This window comes from Podarcis gaigeae (assembly GCF_964106915.1).
Source record: "Podarcis gaigeae genome assembly, chromosome: 4".
NCBI lineage: Eukaryota > Metazoa > Chordata > Lepidosauria > Squamata > Lacertidae > Podarcis > Podarcis gaigeae.
In genome coordinates, this window is record NC_139677.1 from 24494256 (window position 1) to 24517697 (window position 23442).

The window sequence follows — 23442 nt, forward strand, 5'->3', positions numbered from 1 at the left end:
GTCTCATATTATTTAGAGTTGGTAAATGCCGGAAGGAATCACAGGAAAATCTGTTTCATATGGGTTGCAATGAAAGGGACTGGGGAAGAATATGTATGTATAATGTTTTTGTCCTGCGATGTAGTATTGTTATTATTACTTTGTCATTGGGTATTATTGTTGTGCCCAACTTTCAAAGTGGATTGAACAAGCTAACCTTTTCAGTTGCTTGTCCCCAGGCAAAACTTTGAGGCCTATGAGATGTGGATGCTCAACAAATCACTTCATTTTGCAGGGCTAGATGTAGCTATCTGTGCAGTAGTTGTTTACATTTAACCACCAGGAGGAATACGCACAGAGACCTGGTTAAGCTTGGCATTATAATAGCGACCATGGTCACTACTAATCAGTGAAACCCTTATAGCCAGAATTTCAAACCAATGTATGAAGTGTGTATACAAACCCTGGGAAGATGGGGATTTGAATAGTATTAACTATGCTTAGCACCGATACACTTGTGATGGGGGGGGGGGGTCTTACAAGAGAATTTTCATTGAGGGAAAGAGGGAAGGGGAGGTAGCGAATGATTATGAGTTTGACTTGGAACCAGCATTAAAGTCTACATTGGACTAATGTGCCTGCAAATTTGGTGTTAAAAGTATAGTCACCTATGGAGAATTTAGCTTTTATTGGTATGCTTTCATCATCAGGCTTCTTAATATGCCTGCATCATAATTCTGCCACCTATAATGGGTACCTTTCCTTTCATTCATCTCACACAGTGTTTCAGTCTGGTCCCTAAGGTACTGGGTTTGAGACATGTTTTATTAACATTCTAGAGTTGTTCTCTCCTGACTAACCGACCATTAGCTGGCTCACTGATCCTTAACTGCAGATCACTCTCTTATTTAGGCTACATTTCCCTTAGGTTCCAAAATAATTAGTCTCATGGCTATGGATGGGATTTCCTGTCAAGTGATGTGAATATAGATGGAGCACCTCATTCAATGCTGGTAAGCAACTTTATTCATGTTGTATATTCCTTTTATTTTTAGAATTGCAGACTCCCATAATTCCGATTCAACTTTCATACTTAAAAAACACAAAACAAACCAACCCCCAAAGCAGAGAAATGGGTTTATATTTGCCTCTCAGAACAATTTCTGGTAAAGTAAAGCAATAATTACATATAGCTAAATGCTTTGAGAAATACTTTCAAAGTTAACTGGAATTTGTCTATTGAATATTGCAAAGACAGTTTAAGTTGTTAAAATATTAAATGTTTTTTATTGTTTTGAATTTGAAAATGTGTCATTCTATAAGGCTTTATTATGAATACCGGGCTATGAAAATATGTTTTAGAAGCATAAAAACAGTAATAATAATATCAGATGCTATATCACCCATAATTGTTAACATATTTACTCTCTCTCCCTCCTTTGCACACCCTTTTCCCAGCAAGCATATACAGTGCTGGCCATTGAATCAGGAATTGGTCAACTTTACATTTCCTTGCTTTTTTGGTTTTTAGTTCCTAACCTACAGCCCTGATATAGTAGACATAAGAATCAATATAATTTATTTGTGGTTCTGATACAATTGGCACATAAGTATACTATAGTTACACTTTGAGGTGTACTATTCGCACTCTCCAGTACCCCTTTCATAATTCTGATTTCCTTCCTACTTTTTTGCCCTTACCACTTTCATTACTTTTCACTACCAGGAAACCTTCTTTCATGCTGTCCTCTGAATGGTCTGCAAACGTCTGCTGTTCAGCTATACAATCCCTGTTCACTGCAGAGGATTCTGGGGCAGCTTGGCCTAGTTACACCTCTGCAATCTGTTTTCTACTTCATACTTACATGGCAGAAGCAATTGCTGTGGGTCAGTCATTCCTTGATGCATCTTCCCAAGATACAGGTATGTCATCTAAAACATGTCTTCCATAGGAAGTGATGTTGATGTCTATTCGCTGCTTAGAGTGTGGAGCCAACCCTGAGAACGTCTCTGCCTCTATGAAGCACCCAGTGCTTCCCATGAGGGCTCCATGTATGTATGTATGTATCATTACATTTATGTCACCCTTTCCTCCCAGGTGGTGCTCCTTGATCCATAACATCCCTGTGAGGTAGGTTACTGAGAGACAATGACTGGCTCAGGGTCACACTGTGAACTTCATGTCTGAGTGGGGATTTGAACCCTGCTCTTTCAGGCCCTTGTTTGGCACTCTAATGCTGTGCTGGTTCTTATGCCGTAAGAGAAGAGCAAGAAGACCTGCTCTATTGCAGCTCTTACTTCACTTCTATCTTAATGGTTCCTCCACCTCCATGCAAATCTGTAGGAAGTGGGTTCGTAGTAGGTTTCCTGGCCAACTTTACAGATCCCAGTTGGAGCCCCTAACAGTGTATTGGAAGGCAACTCCACCATTTCTTTTAAGGATCTACAATGGGCCACTTACTAGTTCTTGCTTCTTCCTTTACATTTTTCTCCTTTTTAGTGAGTTTCCACTTGGCTGCATAGAATGTCTGTTTAGCAATTGCAAATGTATTTTTCTGACAAAAAGATTGGTTTCAAATTAACCTTTTCATTATACATGGCAGTTAAGTTCTACTGGCAGTAACACTGCCCACAACATTTCTACTTGTCTGTCGCTCCGATAGTCTAGATCAGGGTTTCCCAAACTTGGCTCTCCATCTGTTTTTGGACTCCACATGCAGCTGCAGGATGACCTTGGGCTAGTCATACTTCTCTCTGAGCCTCACTCACCTCACAGAGTGTTTGTTGTGGAGGAGGAAGGGAAAGGAGATTGTTAACCGCTTTGAGACTGTTTAGGGTAGTGATAAAGCAGGATATCAAATCCAAACTCCTCCTCCTCCTCCTCCTCCTCCTCCTCTTCTTCTTCTTCTTCTTCTACAACTCCCAACACCCCTAGCTAGCAGGACCAGTGGTCAGGGGTGAGGGAGCTGTAGTCAAAAAACAGATGGAGACCCAAGTTTGGCAAACCCTGGTCTGGATGCTGCAACTGGCATGGGCAACAGAAGCTTTTGGTACTGACTCTGATTAAGGTGGGATGCAGGTGGCCCTATGGGTTAAACCACAGAGCCTAGGATTTGCCGATCAGAAGGTCGGTGGCTCGAATCCCCGCGATGGGGTGAGCTCCCGTTGTTCGGTCCCAGCTCCTGCCAACCTAGCAGTTCAAAAGCACGTCAAAGTGCAAGTAGTTAAATAGGTACCGCTCCAGTGGGAAGGTAAATGGCATTTCCGTGCACTGCTCTGGTTCACCAGAATCAGCTTAGTCATGCTGGCCACATGACCTGGAAGCTGTACACTGGCTCCCTTGGCCAATAAAGCAAGATGAGTGCCGCAACCCCAGGGTCGGCCACGACTGGACCTAATGGTCAGGGGTCCCTTTACCTTTACCTGATTAAGGTGTATAGCCAATAAGCCGGGTCTACACTCTTGCCTGCTTCTCCAGTTCTGCACTTTGGACCACTCTGTCTCAGTTAACTAGACTTCAAACCATTCCCCCAAGGCATGGTTGCCTGCCTATGTATGGCCATGTGCACTAGAGCAAACAGCTCTTTGCCACCCTTTGAATTTAAATAGTGGCACACTTCCCAAAAAGGTTGGCCACCACTGATCTAAAAAGTGTTCAAACATGGCATTTGCAGGATCCAAAACAAATGCACCACCTCACTTCTACCATTTAGCAGCATTGTTACTGAACAACACACGCCTTTTCAGCTTCCACCCCTCCCAGATTTTCTTCGGTATGATTGCTTATTTCCTAACATTTGATTTTCAGTTCTTCTTTGATATATAGTACTACAGTCTCTTTAGTTCATCCTACTCCATCTTTTTTGAAGGTTTTTGTATACAGACCTGACAGTATCCTATTGATTTCCATTGTTCCAGCAGGTGTCTGATATGTTTATATCTACATTCTCTTTTAATACTAGGCATTCTAATCCACCCTTCTTGGCTCTAGGCTGCTAGCATTTGCATATAAACACTGTATATCCTGTCACCCTTTGAATGTCCTTTTTGTGTGTGTCTTTCATCTGACACTTTAATTGCTTATATTGCTTTTCACTGGTTTTATGTGTATGTTGTCAGATTCTAGCAAATTCTTGTTTTGAGTGCCTGAGATTTAAAAAAAAAAAGGGATTGAAGCAGCCTATGCTCAGGATTGCAGCCTTTGTGTTTATGTCATCTTCTGTAATGAACGAATCATCCCAAAGTGGAAGCTCCGTTGAACCAATCAACTTTCCCCCAAATATTTGTTTAAAATACATTTTGCAACCTTTCAGATATGATGCACATGTAGCTGGGAGCAACTCCCACTGAACTCAGTTAGACATGCACAGGATCAACCTGTTAGTGACTCCATGTGGTGAAGTGGTTATACTAGGACCTGTGAGAAATCCCCACAGTGGTACCTCTGGTTACGTACTTAATTTGTTCCGGAGGTCCGTTCTTAACCTGAAACTGTTCTTAACCTGAAGCACCACTTTAGCTAATGGGGCCTCCAGCTGCTGCCGCGCCGCCACTGCGTGATTTCTGTTCTCATCCTGAAGCAAAGTTCTTAACCCGAGGTACTATTTCTGGGTTAGCGGAGTCTGTAACCTGAAGCGTATGTAACCCGAGGTACCACTGTAATTCCCCACATACACCTGAAATAAGTTAGAAAAAGAGCTCACAGATGCATAGAGTGCAGCTAAGTTTATCATGGAGTTTGAGCCTCATTCAGTTGCAAGCAAACAAGTATAGAATAACCGAGCTAAATACATGCATGTGTGAACTTGCTCTGGGTTAAAAAGAAAAGAAGAGACCCAATACTTGGCTGTTTTTTTTCTGTTTGTTTTTTGTGGGACTGGGAATGTTTTCAAGTGCATTTTGATGAAGTTATTGATATTTTTATGTCCACGATTGTTATTTGGTGGGTGTGCTTGGAGCCTGTTGAAAACATGTTTCAGTAGTGCTTTTGGGTAGTTTTAGGCTGCAGTCGAAGGATTTGGTTGGATGTTTTGTGGAGCAGCGTAGTCACCACATGTCTAGAAGCATATTAGATTAAAGAAAACTGCTCTCTTGTCTCTGTCCCTTTCAGGGTACATATCCCCAGCCTAACCACCCTGTTTCTTTTTCTTGGTGTAGAGGGGGAATATGTAGCAAAAAGAGTCTTTTCATCTCTCTAGGTGGGTAGGTGAGGGGAAGCCGAAACCATTTTCATATTTACTTTTTATTAAACTGCATCCACCTTGATAATTTGTTATAAATATGCCAGTTTCAAATATGTGCTTTGATCTGGTTCCTTGGCAATTAAATTGCTTTCCTTTTAAATTTCCCTCATTTAAAATAATCCTTATTAAAAACAATTTTGCCCTTAAACTTCAAATATTGATTTAAAAATTATCTAGTGAGAGGAAAATAATTTACAATTCTGAACATATTTGCTTAAATACAGCCTGGTTATTCCAGGAAATTGATTTTCTTGCCTTTCAAATTAACTGACAGTTTAATGCAGCACTTATTTATTTATTTAGTTTAGAATCCAACATGAATAGATTTAACTTAACATATAGGCTCATTAAATTAATCTGACCATTCCCAGACATTTCTAATTGTGGGACTTGGCTAAACTGGTTCACTTCATCTTATTCTTACAGTTAAGGCAGGCATCCCCAAACTCTGCCCTCCAGCAGTTTTGGGACTACAGTTCCCATCATCCCTGACCATTGGTCCTGTTAGCTAGGGATGATGGGAGTTGTAGTCCCAAAACAGCTGAAGGGCTGAGTTTGGGGGTGCCTGAGTTAAGGCATACTTGGCAGTTTAGGCTGTACCGGCCTTTGATGGACCACTAGGCTGAGAAGGAATTCTATCATCTATCTATCTATCTATCTATCTATCTATCTATCTATCTCACATTTTAACTTCAAGGAGCTCAGAGAGGAGTAGATGATTCTTCTGTCTATCTTACCCTAACAACTTGTGGAGTTTGGAGCTAACATGCAACTTGGAAATTTAACTGAACACTGAATTCTGTGGCTGTATTTAAGCAAATATGTTGGAGGAGCACATTTTACCCTGCATACAATCACACTGAGTCTCTGAGTTTGGAAAATAAGAAAGCTTACTTTATTAAAGGAAATATATGCTTGATGGGAAAAAATCCTCGTTCTATATAAGGGGGAGATATTAAGAGCCATGCATGGTCTTTGTCTTCAACGGGAGGGGCACAAAAATATGTCTCCTCTCTCCCAAGGTACAGATGAAGGAACAAAGTAGGAAAGTAAGATCAAGTCCTTCTTATAATAAAAAGGGGGGGGGGGGTGGAGATCAGGAAACCTAAAGAATCAGCCTAACACTGAAAGAAGGTCAATAGGACAACACAAGGAGGACAGTCTAGGAAAGTTGGAGATTCCTGTCTAGTTATGTGAGCCTACAGTGCAAGCTGAGTTGCATCTGAACAACCACCCTGACAGATAGGTTAGGCTGAGAGACTAGCCCAAGGTCACTCACTGAAGAATTTGATCTTGGGTCTCTCTGGTCTTAGTCTACGCTCTAATCACCTGATCATTATTGGCTTTATTCAGCTGCCTACTTTGGATGTCATACCAAGCCAAATTGTGGTTTAGTGTGAATGAGCTAGTTTCCAAACAAATATCACGGCTGCAGTGCTCTTCCCACAGTCCTGCTGTGTTACCAAGGGCTAGGTTATGGTTTGGTTTAGGATAATGTCTAAACCAAGGTTACCAAACATTCCTGTTTCCCGGGGACATTCCACGGATTTACAAATCAGTCCCCTGACAAAATCCATCCATTCCAACTGAAGTTGAAAAGGGTCCCCGGATTCATTGAAAAAAATCTGGTAACCTTAGTCTAAACTCAGTCTAATGGTTTGTCTTGCTCCAGACAAACCCAAATCTGTAACCAAGGTTGTTCTTGGTTTACAGCTTGTGGTTTGTTTGTAGTGAGACAAACCATGATTCAGAGTTCAGACATTATGCTAAGCCAACCCATAGCTTAGCCCCAGGTAGCAGAGCAGCAGCAGGACTGGGGAAGGAGCACTGCAGCTGCAATCTTTGCTTCAGGAACCCACATGGTTCCTTATTCATGTCTGAACAGAATCAGTGAGTGCAGGGCATCCTATTGGGGCAAGCATCTGCTCTTTCCCAGGACCCTTCACACACTTCTAGTGTCACATTGCTTTTTTCAGATGGTAGCCCGGGAACCTACAGCCCAGGTATGCTCAGAAGCAATTAAGCTTGCCATTGGTGGCTCAGGAATTTCAAATCCAGATGACCCCACAGTACACAACTTACTTTCAGAAGAGAGTCCAAGCTTAACATTAATGTTGGCTGGAAGCTGTCGTCATAATTTCAGGGGGCTCTCTGTGCAAAATTGCAATTATAGCAGTTCAGATTCAAACAAAAATAGCTACCACAATGTTATGGAACATGCTGATGTTCCATAGAGGTCTTTGGAACTGTTCCATGAACGCAGGAGCACTTTCCATGTTATTTGTTTCCAAACAGAAAACATCCAATTTAGGAAGCTGTGGGATTCCTTTGTGTTTGTCACTGTGCTTACGCATACGAAGGACATATGAACATGCTGGGAAGGGCCGTAGCTGTGTGGTAGAGCATCTGCTTTGCATGAAGAAGTTCCCAGTTTCAATCTCTGGCATCTCCAGGTGGGACCGGGAATGTTGTTGCCAGTCAGTGTAGACAATACCAAGCTAGATGGACCAGTGGTCTGACTCTGTTGAAGACAGCCCATTCCTGCACATCAGAGCTGATACGATGTTGTGGAGACCTGCCTTAGTGCAGCAGCTTATTTAAATGTTCAAATCTCAGCTGAGCCAGAAGCTTTGTGGGTGGCCTCAGTCAAGCCAGTCCCTCTCAGCTCCACCCATTAGGGTAGTTCATAACACAGACCACCTTACAGGACTGCTGTCAGAAATAGATGTGTGTCGAATGCATTCTTGCAGGTTAACGTTTTCTACCTGGCGATGATTCCAATAGTACAGAATTTCTAAGTGACTAATGAATTGCGGTAATACACACCATCTATCACAAGAAATGGGGCACTTCAATTTCAGTGTGGTTCTCACTGAAGCCCCTGAGTGAGCCCCACTGAAAATGGGTGCCTATTTCTATGGCAGCTTGGCACAGAGGCTTTTAGGTATAAACTACACTAAGGGAAATAACTGGATGGGGTCTGCAGCTGCAAACCTGAAGGCAAAAGCACATAGAGTAGTAGTAATTTCCTAGTGCAAAAGCTTAGGCATGCAGAAAGCCAAGTAATATCTAAATAATATTTTTCTTAAGTAGAAGTCTTTTATTTGCAGCAAAGCATGCATATAGCTTGTGCATCTGCATGTCCAACTCCAGTAGTGACGCTCTCTCCACCCCACCCCCCCGGCTACCCCACGCCTTTGGCTTGCAGCCCTCTAGATTGTGGTCCAAAGCTCTTTGATGTAATGCAATATAAAGAGCTTTCTGCATTTTATTACACATTACACAACTGACACTTTAAAATGTCAATTCCTGCCTATACTCGTGTACACATTTGCATCTGTGTTAATTGTTTAAATGATGAAGGGTCTTTTTAAGGAAGAAAACCCCCTTACTTTACCATACAATTAAAAAACGACAGATTAACAGGCTTTTTGATGAGATGGAAATATGGAAAATACCATGTTGTTTAAGTGGGATTTTATATTCGTCTACTGAAGTGATGAAGGAGCTTTTGTAAAGAAAGCCTTTCATCTTAAACATGCAGTGCTCCATCACAACATAATTACCCTAATTTGTATTCCGCTGTAGAAATAGGCTTTTTCTGCTTAAACAAATTAAGTAACGATCACTAAGCCTACATGCCCAGCATTTTTTCCAGGTATACTATTATCTGTCTAGTGACAGTCTACTTATTCTTTAAAAACTTGTTTTCCATATTTTTATCTGGTTAGGCTGACTTTGGGAAACAAGATATGTAAATAGATATAATTTAATTGATTGCTTTGGATTCTTTGCTCTAAATATTTTTGTCCTGTTTGGGTAGCAAGTATGATGTACATTTTGTTAGCTTCCATAAAAGCATTTACATTCTGCCTTCCATTAAAATGAATGCTCAAAGCAACTTCCAATCTAAACAATGTTAAAATTGACAATAAAATATTTTCTTTTACTTCTAGAGCTAGTTTCATCAATGTTTTGATGGCTCTAATGCGGCAAGAACAGACAACGTAGAACAGGAGTAGCCAACATTGTGTCCTCCAGATGATGAACTACAAGTCCCATCATCCCTATCAGCCATGCTGGGTGGAGCTGATGGGAGCTGGAGCCCAATGACATCTGGAGGGTGCCATGTTGCTAGAACAATGCACATTGATTTTCCATGCTCAAACAACATGGGCTTCCACCAGGTTCAGTAGTTCAGCATAGGCCCTTGCAAAGCAGTGCATGGTAAATTTTGCAACTTTTTTGCTAAGTTATCCCACAGGGAAGATTGCTTATTTACTTGTTCTCTTGGCTCCAGAGTATAAACATTCCTATTAGAGCATGACCTTAGCATTTGTTGAACAAGCAAATAAATGTTTAGAACTGAGCACATTGACTGGAAAATCAGTGCAACCCATGACCTGTGGCACTGTGAGCTGACGCAAGATTTACCATGTTCAGAGACAGGGAATGCAATACAACTCTGCTCATAGTTTCTAAAGGCCATAGAAGTCACCATGTCTTTCCAGGTACACAAGCTTTAGAATATGCAATCTGTTGCTGCAGGTGTTCTCGATGTCTTCTCTCAGAACAATGGTTCTGTTTCAGAATGGCTGCCTTTCCAAAGCAATAAAGCAAAATACTTTGGCTCATGGCTGGAGCTGCATTTCATTCATAAAAACTGTGTGGACTGTGGCTCTTCAAGTGATGCGGAAACCTATTGGATAGTGTCTGTGTCTTCACTGATAGCATGTAACAAACTTTTCCCTCACTATGCTACCACCATTTTGTGTTCATTTCAGATTCATTGTATTAACTGACAAATATTTAGAAGCTAGATTATTCAAGTCCTTTAGATGAAAGAAAAAGTAGTTAGAGTAAGCAAATATGTATCTTATGTCTGTAGAAATGTCTCATCATTTCAGGTACAATTTTTCTTTCTTTCTTTTTTAAACATTTTAAAGGCTGTGTACTACATTCACCCAGTAAAACAGTATACATCTTCCCTAAATGTAAAAGCAAACAAACATGTTAAAATCCTGGTGAATGTTGATGATATTATACAAACAAAACCCTTGCTGCTTTTGAGATGGCAAATGCTCCCTTGACACTGCCCTAATCATGCCATATAACACAACATTATTTCCTTTGGCTGCAAGCTTCCTTAAATCCTATTGATTTCAATGGCATTTAGGGGCCCGTAACTGGGAACCGGATTGTGCCCTACAAGACTGTACAGTCTATAGTTGTATGGGAAGGCTGGGGTGTAATATCTTTTCCTCCTTGTCCCTCCAGCCTTAATGAACTCCTTCCATGCGTAAAGTGTCTCTGTTCCTTTGCAAGGAAGGAAACATGACTTGGGTCAGGCAGTTTCCGTCTGCATCAAGCTCTTTACTCTCCCATCCAGCTGGTTGCAGACATTCTGCTTGCAGCCTTCTCTCTCTGTCTCTGTAATCCTAGTCAGTTTCCCGTGGCTGCAGTGGGGTGCTTCCTTTGATGTCTCCCTGCAGGTGGTTGCCTATGTATGAAATGGGGCCTGCAAACAGAAACCCTTCTGCGGAGCAAATGAAAACACAGCAATAATGCCATTGTGCCTCTGTGTCTTATATACATGGGGAGGACTGACGTCAACGCCTAAGGATTTTGTTGTGTAATGTAATAACCCTGTACAAAGGGGGCAAAGATGTATCATTCGGATGCTATTCTTTCTTCTCTGCCAACAGTTAGGCTATATCAATGTTTAGCAGGAAGTGGAAAGGTTGGAGGCAGAATATGTGTGGGATTCTTTATCAGCTGATTGGTTTTGACGTGAATGAATTACAGTACGAGTTGCCTTTGGAGGATAAATATTTCCTTTGGCTTGAGTTACCCTTACAGGCACAGGCTCCTGCAGTTGGGACATTATTGTTGTTTTTTTTAAAAAAAATACTCATGAAATTGAGAAAAAACGTAATTTTCAGCCACGTGAAATAAAAATGGACCACAAAAATATCTGTAGCTGGCCCTTGAAATTTAAGCAGCGAATTAGACTTTGAGGTTTTTCAGACCTCTAAGCCATCATGTCAAGCACTCCCATCTGACTGCATTTACCCACAAACCTAGCATAAATATGCATACACATAGGCAGAGATGAAGGTGCATTGCATGTGTTAGTCAAATTCCTATTACGTTTTACCATAATTATAACCTCGGTGTTGAATATGGATGATCGCCAATCCTTTAAACTTCTTAGTACTTTAAGCTGTCCACTTCACAGAAATACCTAGAACGTAGACCATATTGTGGCCTTTGCCCCTCTTAAGATCCATTTTAGACTAACCCTGGAATTTATAGGTATATTGGAGAATTGTAGAGGTAGCTTGTCCCTGGTACACACTAATGGTGACAAAGCTCTAAGCAGGATGTGTTCCACATAGCAGGGGGGAAATGTTCATTTTGCTGCCCAGTCTTCTTCAGGCAAGCCATAACCTGGCCCTTAAACAACTCTCAGCACATGATATTTCCCATTATGCCAAGAGCCCTGTAAACTATTTAACATCCAGGGCTAGCCATATGGCCTTTTTCAAATGCATCTGCTCAAGCCAACTGGAACTGCAGTTTAGAGAGAGCATTTGTGACTTTGTGGGAAATGATTGCCTACAGTTGAAACTCATTTATAGTAGGGATTTTGGTCTCTCTGTGTGTGAGATAAATCTGTATTTATTTTAAACCAACTATACCAAGGAAAACCATTTGACATTTTCAAATGCCCTAAATTTCCATTTTTATTTATTTTTATTTTTATTTTAGCAATAGTCGTGCCTCGGATTAACCTCATTGGCCACGATACTGCCACTGCGCAAAGCTTTTTACTTTCTCTGAATTTCCATTTTAAGGAATTCCAAGTGTGTCCACAAATTACAAAGAGATCTTAAGGTTGTTGTGGTATGCAGAATGCAAAATTAGGGCAAATTAGGGCAAATTGCATTTTTATATTTTGTTGGAAGCCGCCCAGAGTGGCCTGGGAAACCCAGCCAGATGGGCGGGGTATAAAATAATAAATTATTTATTTTATTATTATTATTATTATTATTATTATTATTATTATTATAATATAATACAGTATACTACATTTATATCCCCCCTTTCCTCCATGATAGAAGTTAAGGTAGTACATATACATTTCCCAGGCTGTAGCCATACCCTCACTTTATGTGCCTTCAGATCATATCTGGGGACCAAATCATCCCCCACCCCCAGCAAAATGAAGTGAATGGCTAGCAATTGCTTTAAAGGATCACATACCATAGTAACAAACTTACCCTCCCACACACTCACAGTTTAATAGGCCATTGTTGTTGTTGTTTAGTCGTGTCCAACTCTTCGTGACCCCATGGACCAGAGCACGCCAGGCACTCCTGTCTTCCACTGCCTCCCGCAGTTTGGTCAGACTCATGTTTGTAGCTTCGAGAACACCGTCCAACCATCTCGTCCTCTGTCGTCCCCTTCTCCTTGTGCCCTCCATCTTTCCCAACATCAGGGTTAGCCAAAGGTGTAGGAGTATTTGTATGGCGCCTAAAGATATGCAACAAAGGCGTTAGACAAGGCATGGCTTCTTGGGGAGAGGATTCCACAAGTGGGGAGCCACCGCAGAAAAGGCAAGGTTATCGTACTGCTGCCCTCTGGACCTTCTGAGCAGAAGGCACGCGAATAAACGCCTCAGATGATGTTCGCACGGTTCATACAGGAGAGGCCGTCTTTAAGGAGTATAGTATAGAATAGTGTAGAATGCTGCTGCAAGATAGCATTCTTGGAGCACCTGCATGAAGTCATATATAACATATTTTGCAGAAATTGCGCTGGCTGCCCATGTGTTACTGGGTCTAGTAGCTACTATGAACTTTTAAAGCTGCCTACAGTCTGGGACCCAGTTCCTTGTCAAAGCACCTTCTTCCACATTAATCACTCTAGACCCTGTGGTCCATAGAGGGGGCCTTCTTTGTCCTCCTACTGGTGGGATTGGCATAATGTGCAGTGAAGCAACCGAGATAAAAGTTTCCTTTATTGTTGTGGGCCCCTAACTGCCTTCCCATGAAGGTATGGATGGTAGAAACTGATGAGATCAGTTCCACCACCAAGTGAGAACATGTAAAATATTATCTCTGACATTCAGGATAAATGGGTGATTAGTGCTGATTTTTATATTTTCTTGTGCTGCCGTGTTAGATTTTTTTTTAAAAAATGTATATTTTACTTGATTGTAAATTTTGTAATTTATTAGAAAATGCCCTGGAATCACTATATGAAGGGCTGTCTACAACTTAGATAAATAAAATAAAAATACATCAGTGTTTCTCTATTTCAGTCACTCTATTCTATTCCCCTTGGTCAGGTTGTATGGTTTCCCCCTACTCCAGTATCTCAATATTCTGTGCCATCAAGCTATTATGAGACTGTTTGGGGGGGTTCTTTTCCTAAGTCCCCGCCCCCTTTTGTACATGTACATACCTTGGGGTTACCGCAAGTCTGCTGGTACTTCTGTCTTGTGCATGGGTGGTGTGGTTTGGCTAAGAACAAGCACAGGAAGACACAAATCTGTATTAATATAGAATTTCTGTTGGCTGAATGATAGCTCAGAGCGTGCCACTTTGACCCAATTGTCCCCATTAGTCACATCTGAAAGGTGAATGAAATCAAGAACATTCTTCTTTTAGATTCTCCCCCCCCCCTTCAGTCTTTCATCCACCTTCCTATTGGTTTGTCCTTGATTTCCCTGATAGCAGGCGAGCTGGCCTATAGTTACACAGGGACAGTCTGTTTGCCCTTTTAAAAATATTGACACAACATCAGCTCAGGATACCACGTGCTGAGAAAGTGGCTTACCGCTTGAATGCTGTTTGCATGGCAGGCATTAACCTTTAAGGAGTGAGCGAGTCTGAAACCTATTTACTATGGAAAAAGCACTTTGCTTTCACTGTAAATTAAAGATCAGAGCTTGTGCAGACATAAATTATTTTCTTTGTTATTTCTCCTTAGTAGTTGACCCACTGCTTTCCCATTTAGTACACAGATATTCAGATGAAGGCATGACGGTTAAAAAACTAGTCTGGCAGGTGATGAAATTCCATCAACAGCAACCATGTGAAATATTCTGAGTTTTTTTTATCCACAAGTTCTCTAATAGAAGCTCTAGCTTTTCCTTGTGGTTTATTATTATGATCACCATTGTTTTTTAATAGGGTAGCCACTGAATGCATTGCTAGATAAAGAGGCTAAAAGGTGTGTGAATCACAATCAAATAATTTCATTTTGCATTGCAGGTTTTGTAATTTTAAGGATGCATAACAGTTTGACATTCTTTTCCACGCAAGTTTTACTTTGAGACTAAAGATGGTTTGGTCTCCTTCCCCCACCCCAGCCTACTGAAATGCATGTTGTTCTTTCTTTCCCCCCAAATATTTTTTTCTGGTGCCATCACTGATATAATGGAAGCCAAGAAAGAGGAAGCAAAGCTGGAAAATACAGGAAGAAAATCAAGTATCTGTAAAATAAGGATTGGTGAGGTATCTATCAACAAGTCATGACACTATTACATCGGCCAGATATGTTGGTCAGAGTGAACACTCTGCAGTAGAATTTATTTGCAATAATGTCAGAGTTGCAGCTGAGCCATAGTCTTGCATGCAAATTTAGTTCTTAGACACCTACCATGCAGGGTTGCTCTGAGGATGAATGAGATACCGTATGTGTTGCTAGAAACCGAAATAATATATTGACAAGGTTAGGGTGCCCATGGACTGGCTGCCTCTAGGCTGGTTTTACCAACCAGCAACTGATTCAGATAATAATATGCTTCTCTATTTATGGATTGGGGTCACAAATGTCAGAGCCAGAGGGCCATCCTCTGCTGAGCACTTCCATTATACGCATTGGGTGGTGGTCAACTAGGTTTTACTTAGAGTAGACACACTAAAATGAATGAACATGACTAAGTTAGGTCCATTAATTTCAGTGGGTCTGCAAAGAATAAAATATGGTTGAATACCATCCATTACCTATGTAGGCAAAGAGCCCTGTGAGACCAGCCAGCAGTATTGACAAGGACTAGGTAGTCCAGTATAGATGTTCTGTTGTGTGGTGGAAAAGAAGGGTGGGGAGAGGAACATATAGGCCTTCTCCTCTCTGTCTTCCGTGTATGAATGCTGGATACAGTCACTGACTGTATAGCCACTGTTCCAGTGAACTTTTGAAGCAAACAGAAAGCTGGTAAGGAAAACCTACACTGCCACATTTTAGTATTCTGGCTGAGAACTGTCCTATGACTTTCCCCCTCTGTTCACATTGCAAGTGAGGTGATTGTCCTGCAGGGTTAATCTTTAATTTCTGGGGGATTTCAGAGCAATCTTGGCTGCCAATGCATGTTGGCTGGGAAGGAAAAACCTTATCTGAACTGGAATCATACCGGACAAGAGGTGTTCTCTTTCATTGTTATATGTTTGGAGGATGCAGGGAACAACGTCTATGGCTGTAAGCTACCCAAAAGGGCATATTTGTAATGTACTTACTTTTCAATAAGCTTTAGTAGGTCATCTGTGGAAACACTCTGGAGCAGGTGTGAGTAATCTAGACTTCAGATATTCAACCTAAATGTACAGTAGTACCTTGGGTTACATACGCTTCATGTTACAGACTCCGCTAACCCAGAAATAGTACCTCGGGTTAAGAACTTTGCTTCAGGATGAGAACAGAAATCGTGCTTCGGCGGCAGCAGGAGGTCCCATTAGCTAAAGTGGTGCTTCAGGTTAAGAACAGTTTCAGGTTAAGAACGGACCTCTGGTACGAATTAAGTTCTTAACCCAAGGTACCACTGTATTGGGCCTAGGGCATTAGAATCATAAGGTCATCTAGTCCAAACTCCTGCAATGCTTCCTGCTATTTGAACCTCTCTGCATTATAGGAATTATGGGATAGCACTCCTGATGCCGTGATACCATAAAAAAAAGAAGTGAGCTACTCTGGTTGAGAACTGCAGGCAAGTTTCTCTGCAATTGGACATAAGGCTCTGTGATCCTTGACTATGGTATAGCCGGGATGGCAAATAAGGACAGGAGTCATGGGCATAGCCAGAATTTAGGGGGGGGAGGGTAGGCAGGACGGACACCCTCCTGTCATCATCCTTTGTCTGTCTCTGCCTAGCAGATTCGGAATGAAATGTGTCAACAATAGCTGCTTTAAATTAACTTTCGTTTGACCCCAGGTGCTCAGAAGAATCTGTCAAAACAATCTCCACTTTTAGTTAAGGATTTTTATTTATTTACTTGATTTAGGGGGAGGCAGCTGCGCCCCCATGGGTGTAGCAAATCAATACAAATCAATAAAAATACATAGCTAACTGAGGTTCTGTCCCCCCCCCCCCAACAAAAGGCCTGTTCCCTCAACAAAAATCCTGGCTACGCCCATGGCTTGAGGTGGTGGGGGTGCGTTGGCGAAGCGCGAGAAAGCAGATTGCGCGGGCCTGACCACGCAAGTATACAGGTGCTGCTGCTGCTGCGTCCAAACGAGTTCTCCTCTCCAGCTACTGCGCTTATTCGCCCCTCCGTCGCGTTCTGTCTGCGGCGCGGGCCCCGCCCACCGCCGCCGCGCACCCCTCTCCGCTGGGAAGCGGTCGCCCCGCCTCATTGGAGGAGAGGCGCGCGAGCCGAGGCAGGACGGGAGGAGGCGTGTGCCTTTTCGCTCGCCGGAGCGGCTCCTGATTGGTCGAGACGCGCCGAGGTGAAAGGGCGGCCCGTAGGCCGCTTGAGGTAGAGCTCCGGGAGGCTGAGCCGACGATGATGGCGGCGGCGGCCTCTCTGCGCCGGGTGGGCGCTTGGCAGCAGCGGCAACAGCAGCAGCGCGGAGCTCTGGAGCGGCTGTTCGGGGCGCGAGCGGTGAGGCGCCCGAGCGGGACCCCCTCAGGTGGGCGGTGGGAGGGACGGGCGAGTCCGCAGCTGCAGCCAACCTGAGGGGGCGAGGCGTTCGTCCCCTCGAACCGGCTCCAGCGTCCCTGCCCGAGGAGGGCTCCCCCTGCCCCGGCGTCCCGGCATGCGCTGGCTGAAGCGCCCACGAACTGGGCCTGGGACGTTTGCGCGCCCGCGGAGGGCTAAGTGCAACGGCGCAGCTCTCCCTCCGGGTTAGCTAGCGTGTCTCTCTCGTCAGCATGGAGGTTGCAAGTGCCCGTGTCACGCCTGCCTTGTCCTGTTGCAGCTGCGCACCTATGGGCTTGAAATGCGCGGCGCCTGCGGGTAAAGGGGTTTGCAAGCGAAGGCGCTGGACGTCGTCTCCTCGCCACCTACCCGCGTTTGGGAAGCTCCTTCGCTAAGAGCACGGCGAAAGAGGGTCCTTTGTGATGCTCCTGTGTGGTGGTGCGTGTCAAACGCGGGGACAATCCTGTGCAAGAGGCAGCGCGTGGAGTAGCATAGGCGTCCTTGTGAATGGTGTCACCTTCCTCCGAGAGGATGTTTGCCTTACTTTATGGCTTGACTGCATATGTTTAAGAGCATATGAACTAATGCTTAGACTGAGGAATGTTATAATATGGTTCCAAAAGTTATTGTGGGTTCGAATGTTAGGCATCACACCCTTGAAGGCCAATATACTAATTTCTCTTTTGCTCTGGCTAACTGTGTGTGCAGAGGTAGTGAAGGGCACAGCACATATGGCAGTCAGGTAGGCAGACACTGCAGTTTTTGACCTGGATTTTGAATTTGTCATAATCACTTGCATCTTTGGCTACTCTGAAGTCCATATAATCAACAAAGACCTGTGTTGTATTGAAGCCCTATCCTAAGGAATTTTGACTAACATAGGTGGAAAGTGATATTGAAATGAACTAAGTACTATAGCATCATGCTTGCCCTAAATGACTTTTTGTTTGCTCAGAGAAAATTCAAGAGTGAAGGATCCAGAGGCACTTGTTGCACCATCTTACGGAAGGTGGACTTAAAAAAAAAGACAGGATATTCATAATTTAGTATCCCTGTAATTGCTTTTTATAGAGAAAGCACAAAACCCCATATTGTTCATCCATACTGAAAGTTTGTTCTGGCATGACACTTCTTCAGTTCAGGTGTTAACGTCATACTTTAAGTTTTCATGCTTTCTACAAGTGTTTGTATGTCCCATTCTAACAGTACTATCCAAATACATTTTAATGAGAATTATAAAGCAGGTGCAGGAATAATACTGAGGGCCAATTATTGAAAAATTATTCACATCTTTGTACTTGAATACAGACAAATTATTGTTAAGAGAAATTCTGTGCATACATGTATACTATAATATGTGTGGTATATACAGTTTTCAGCTGTTCTTTAAAGAGTAAGAACAACCCTCAATCTTTAATGCAGTGTCTGATCTGGAGGAGGAGGAGGAGAATGAGATGGCCATTACTTCTTTTGCTACAGATAGGTAGCCGTGTTGGTCTGCCATAGTCAAAACAAAAAAAAATTCTTCCAGTAGCACCTTAAAGACCAACTAAGTCAGTTCTTGGTATGAGCTTTCGTGTGCATGCACACTTCTTCAGATACACACTTACTTTTGCTAGTAAGCTTATGCAGTGATGTGATGATGTCACATGGATATGTGGATAATACTGCAACTAGTTTGCCACCATTGCCATTTCAGTATGGCTGAGATATATATGTTTTTGTTGACTAAGTACTTCATAACTTAGCATGGTAATTAGATTTTTAAAATATCCAAGTTGCTATGGAGAGTTAAAAAACAATGACTATCTGACTGTTCTAAGAGAAAGGGCAGTCCTCTTTGTCTCTCTCCTCCAAACACAGGTGTGACATGCCTTGTAATTGAGTCTGTTAACTTGTTTGCCTTAAATAGTCTCAAGAAGGTCTGCCACAATAGCTAACATGCTTATGAAGTGTTTTGAAGCCTGTCTTCTGTTAAAATTAAACCTTAAATTACAGGTTAGGTAGGTAAATGTTTAATTTTGGTTAGAGTTAAAAATTAAAGTTCACATTGAAGCAGTTGAAAGGGTGCATTTATCCCCATAAATCTCAAATTGCCTGCTTTGCATAAATCTGAATTAAACTACCACTGTCACCTAACATAACTAGCTCTAAATGCTCAGTTAGAGGCTTATCAGAGGCCAATACAACACTGACTGTACAATATAAAACACAGTGAGCATTAACCACCCATTTAACCTGTAGCAGTTTGGTAGTTGCAAGCAAGTTAAGGCTAGTAACTATGAAAAGGTAATGTATAAAACTACAGGGATGTGATAGGCCTGCTTAGCCCAGTCCTGTTTTTACATGTTTGTGCTGCCACACCATACCTGTAGGGGCCAAGCTGGACAAGAAGCTGCAATATCTATGATTGAATTTTGTTTTAGTCCAAAACAGTCATGGGGGTATAAGCCCATATTGAGTCCCATACCTTGCACCTTTTTCAGGGTCTAATGCAGGGTTTATCAAACTCGGGTCTCCAGCTGTTTTTGGACTACAACTCCCATTATTCCTAGCTAGTAGAACCAGTGGTGAGGGATGATGGGAATTGTAGTAAAAAAAACCCAAATTTGGTAAACCCTGGTCTAATGGGTTCCACTGTTGCAGTTATTTTTGCTGTGTGGAAAACATACCTTTGCCTGTGTATTTTCCACTGCAGCATCTTGGGAGATCCTCAGTTCTCCTTTCTCAGTCTGATTTGCTGACCTGCCCCTACTTTGGACACCCCCTTAATGAGTTCTGATAATGCTCACTCATGTTGGTCTCATGTACTGTACTTGCCAAGTTAGGAGCTGCTGAGAGGCAGTATTATGTTCCTGTCACTAGCCTAGTGAGTGGTCTGGGAGCACCCAGTGATTTTGTATTGTTGAAGATGTGATTGGGAGACTATCTAGAGCCTCTGTAAGCTGGTCTAATCTTTACAAGGAAGAATATTACTGTGCAGTGTTTATGGCAAAATGACAGTTCCTGTCCCCAAATCCTAACTACATTGTGTAGCGTAATGGTGTCATTGTATGTGCCTGTGGATTGACAAGAAAACAGGTTCAGTAGGCTCTGATCATTTAGTTAAGGAACAAGTCATGTACCAAGTCTCCCTGGTAGTTAGCCACTTTTACTTGTGAAAAGCAACAGGGACGGACTTGGGTAATATGGCTCCCTGAGCAAGGACAAAATTTGGTGCTCCCCCAGATACACCCTTCGCCTTCTGTCATGCACATGCCTCAAGTACACTCTGTAATAGTTGCAACAACTCAATCGCCCATCTGACCAGGGCCTAACTTTGAGTAGCTACCCATATAAATATAGGTTTTATATTACTATTACTACTACTACTACTACTATTATCACTACTACTACTACTATTATTTTGTACGCCCTCAGCTCACTTCCCTGTGCAGGGGCACCGCCCACACCACACTAAATTTGGTGCTGGTTGCAAACTGTGTTTTCTGCAGTTGATGCATTCATAGACATGTTAAGTTTGGAAAAATACAGCTGTTTGTCAATATTATAATGTGTGATGCAGATTGGATTCCTGGGCGAGAAATAAGTAATCTCCATTTTTGATGTTCATGTGAGTGAGCCACACTTAGCTAGCTAATATGGCACCATCCATTCACAATAGAGAGGTTTTGGCAGGTTTGCATAAGTACAGATATTCTGCAGAAATACAAAACAATCTTAGGGAACCTCTCCTCAATTTGTCCCCCTTTCTAAGAGCCCAGTAAATACAGAGTGTGCTTAGCAAGTATGTAATGGTGGTTGACTGTTGTAGTGTGAGACTGGTGGAATGCAAAACTGGGGGAGAGGAGGAATGGAGTATAATGGACAGTGTTTGAAATTCCCCAGGTACCAGGTCAGTTTTATGACTGCAAATGGTCCACTTGCAACCAAATGCAGATGTCCTATCACTGGCTTGGTGCCCGACATCACCATCTGACTGGTTTGCAGCAAAGTTTTCTGCTGCTATGCCACCAGTGTGGCAGCAAAATTCATGAGAGGATTACTTTTCAGGGTGGTGCATCCCTCCTGGGGTTAGCGCTAACACTAACTGGCTTTGATAAGACTTTGGGCCTAGGTATGGCTCTGCTGCGATGGCCAATTTTTCTTCTTTTCTGCCAAGGGCAGGGAGTTCAGGTTGAATGCTTAAATTTCAGTGGAATGAGGCCAATGAACCAACTCCAGTTATGAAGTAGCAGCATGAGAAATTAGCCAGGTGCCAGGCGCATTTTGCAACTGGGGATTGTCAGAATGCAAGCACTTTGAGAAGTCTTGTCACCATGTATGGCGACTGAGACTCAGGAATAAAATTTCCGCCACTGGCGTTGAGGGCACGGGAGGAGAAATACTTCCTCCACTGTAGCGCAAGTCCATCAGGCTGGAGCTGAGGACGCAGGAGGAGAAATGCCTCCCTGCCCATCTCCAAAGTAGGATCGCTGCTGTGGAGTGAACTGCTGCTTTCCCTACCACAGCATGGCTCATCTTTGTAAAAAGGACAAAATGGCGACCCAACCTTCTGTTTTTGCGCTCATAATCAAGGTTCCATGAGCCAAGTGGCAGATAGTTTTTCTTTCCTAACGTTGGGAAGTAGGATGCAAAATTGCTCACATTTCAAGGGTCCAGACCAGAGCTTTCCAAACTGTGCGTCGTGACACATTAATGTGTTGGCTGCAGTGTGTAGGTATGTCACACAAATGCTCCCTGTGCTCCTCCCAGGACTGGAAAGGGGTTAGTTTAACCTCTGATTTACTAGTAAAACTGAATTACTGTCATGAAATGATGCATGCCTAAAAAGGGTGTCACCAACATGAGAAGTTTGGAAGCTTTGATCCAGACCCTCATCCACCTTTGCTGTTTCATTGGATGTTTGAATGCGTTGTAAATTGCTTTAAATTTTTTCCCATTAAAATATAAAGTGGTATAGAAAAGAAATTAATAACAGCAATAGCAATAGTAGTAGTAGTAATCCACTGGAAAAAAATATGACCAGACAGTCTGTTGAGGTGACAGCAACCTAGGTTTAAGGTGCCATTTGGCAATTAGCTTATATATCCGAGTTTCTAACACTGAAATTCATGGAGGAAGGCAAGGTTGACTGACTAGAGCAGTGAAAAGGAACACTCCACATTGCAACATTTTGTTGCAAGCACCACTGCTTTAGAAGATTTTTTAAAAGTATTTTTGTTTAATTTCCCCTATGTAAACCAAATAACAAACTGGAATTTCTTGACACACATAAAAACTAAATTGAGCCAAGGCTGGCATGGGATGTCACATTCACAAGAAGAAGTTGTAAAGCATGTTATCTGGATTTTTGCAATAAGATACAGACAGGCAAGTCTGTTGTAAGAAATGAGAGAACATTTATTGAGATGGCTCATCAACTGTTGGGCTTATCTGTATTATCCATTTAGGTAACAATTACAACTTGACTGATGGTAGGTTTGCTAGTGTCTTGAACATATCAAGCTTAAAAATGCATTATCCCCGTGAGAATACAGTCATATGTGCCAGGAGATTTCTGATAACATGCTGTGAGGTTGCTTTCTGTGTTGGAAATGAACGGTTCATATGTGTACTTGTATTTTTTGGAAATTTGAAGACTGTAGTGAAAATTAATGTACAAATCTATCATTATTCTTTAGTTTCTTACATTGATAGAATAGATACTGCCTTGGTATTTCTTCTTGAAATAAGACCTGGTATATAAATTATTTTAATAATATATACATAAAAAAATCAAGGGGAAGACAAGAGAACCAACATGGGAAACTGGCTGAGAAGATTTTGAGAATTGCTTTGGTAATTTGAGCTGTTTATACTACAGTCCAGAGAAGTCTGTGCAGGGTTATTAGAATGTTAACAAGATTCTTGCACAGACATCCATACTTTCTGGAAGAAAAAGCTGCTCAGATTACCAAATATTAAGCTTTTAAATTTGACCCAGATTCTGCACAGATGTATGTGCCTGCTAATATAAACAACTGCCGTAATTTGAGAATGAAATACTTCTAAATTTTATAAACTAGGGATTGCTAATCTGTGGCTGCCTAAATGTTTTTGTACTGCAAGTCTCTTCATCCTTGACCGTTGGCAGTCCTGGCTGGGGATAATGGGAGTTGGAGTACAATAACATCTGGAGAGCCACAGGTTAGACACACCTATTATAAGCCAAGCAGCTTGTATCAAGTCCCACATGTATTAAGGTTGCACTTCTCTTCTGATTCTTGAATATATATATATTTATATTTAGAAAG

General features: G+C 42.2%; 1 protein-coding gene across 2 annotated transcripts in view; it reads left to right on the forward strand.

The window, feature by feature from the left end:
• Positions 1 to 971: 971 nt before the first annotated feature.
• The window catches only part of PCCA (propionyl-CoA carboxylase subunit alpha), a 236867-nt gene continuing 214396 nt past the window's right edge, over positions 972 to 23442 (forward strand). The window contains exon 1 of one of the 2 annotated variants that reach the window (XM_083735288.1): positions 972 to 992. In XM_083735288.1, coding sequence (XP_083591414.1) covers positions 987 to 992 — 6 coding nt within the window. In that variant the 5' untranslated portion in view covers positions 972 to 986. Of the gene's footprint in view, positions 993 to 16920; positions 17111 to 23442 lie in introns of those variants that run through there. The other variant, XM_083735287.1, reaches the window with a different exon arrangement.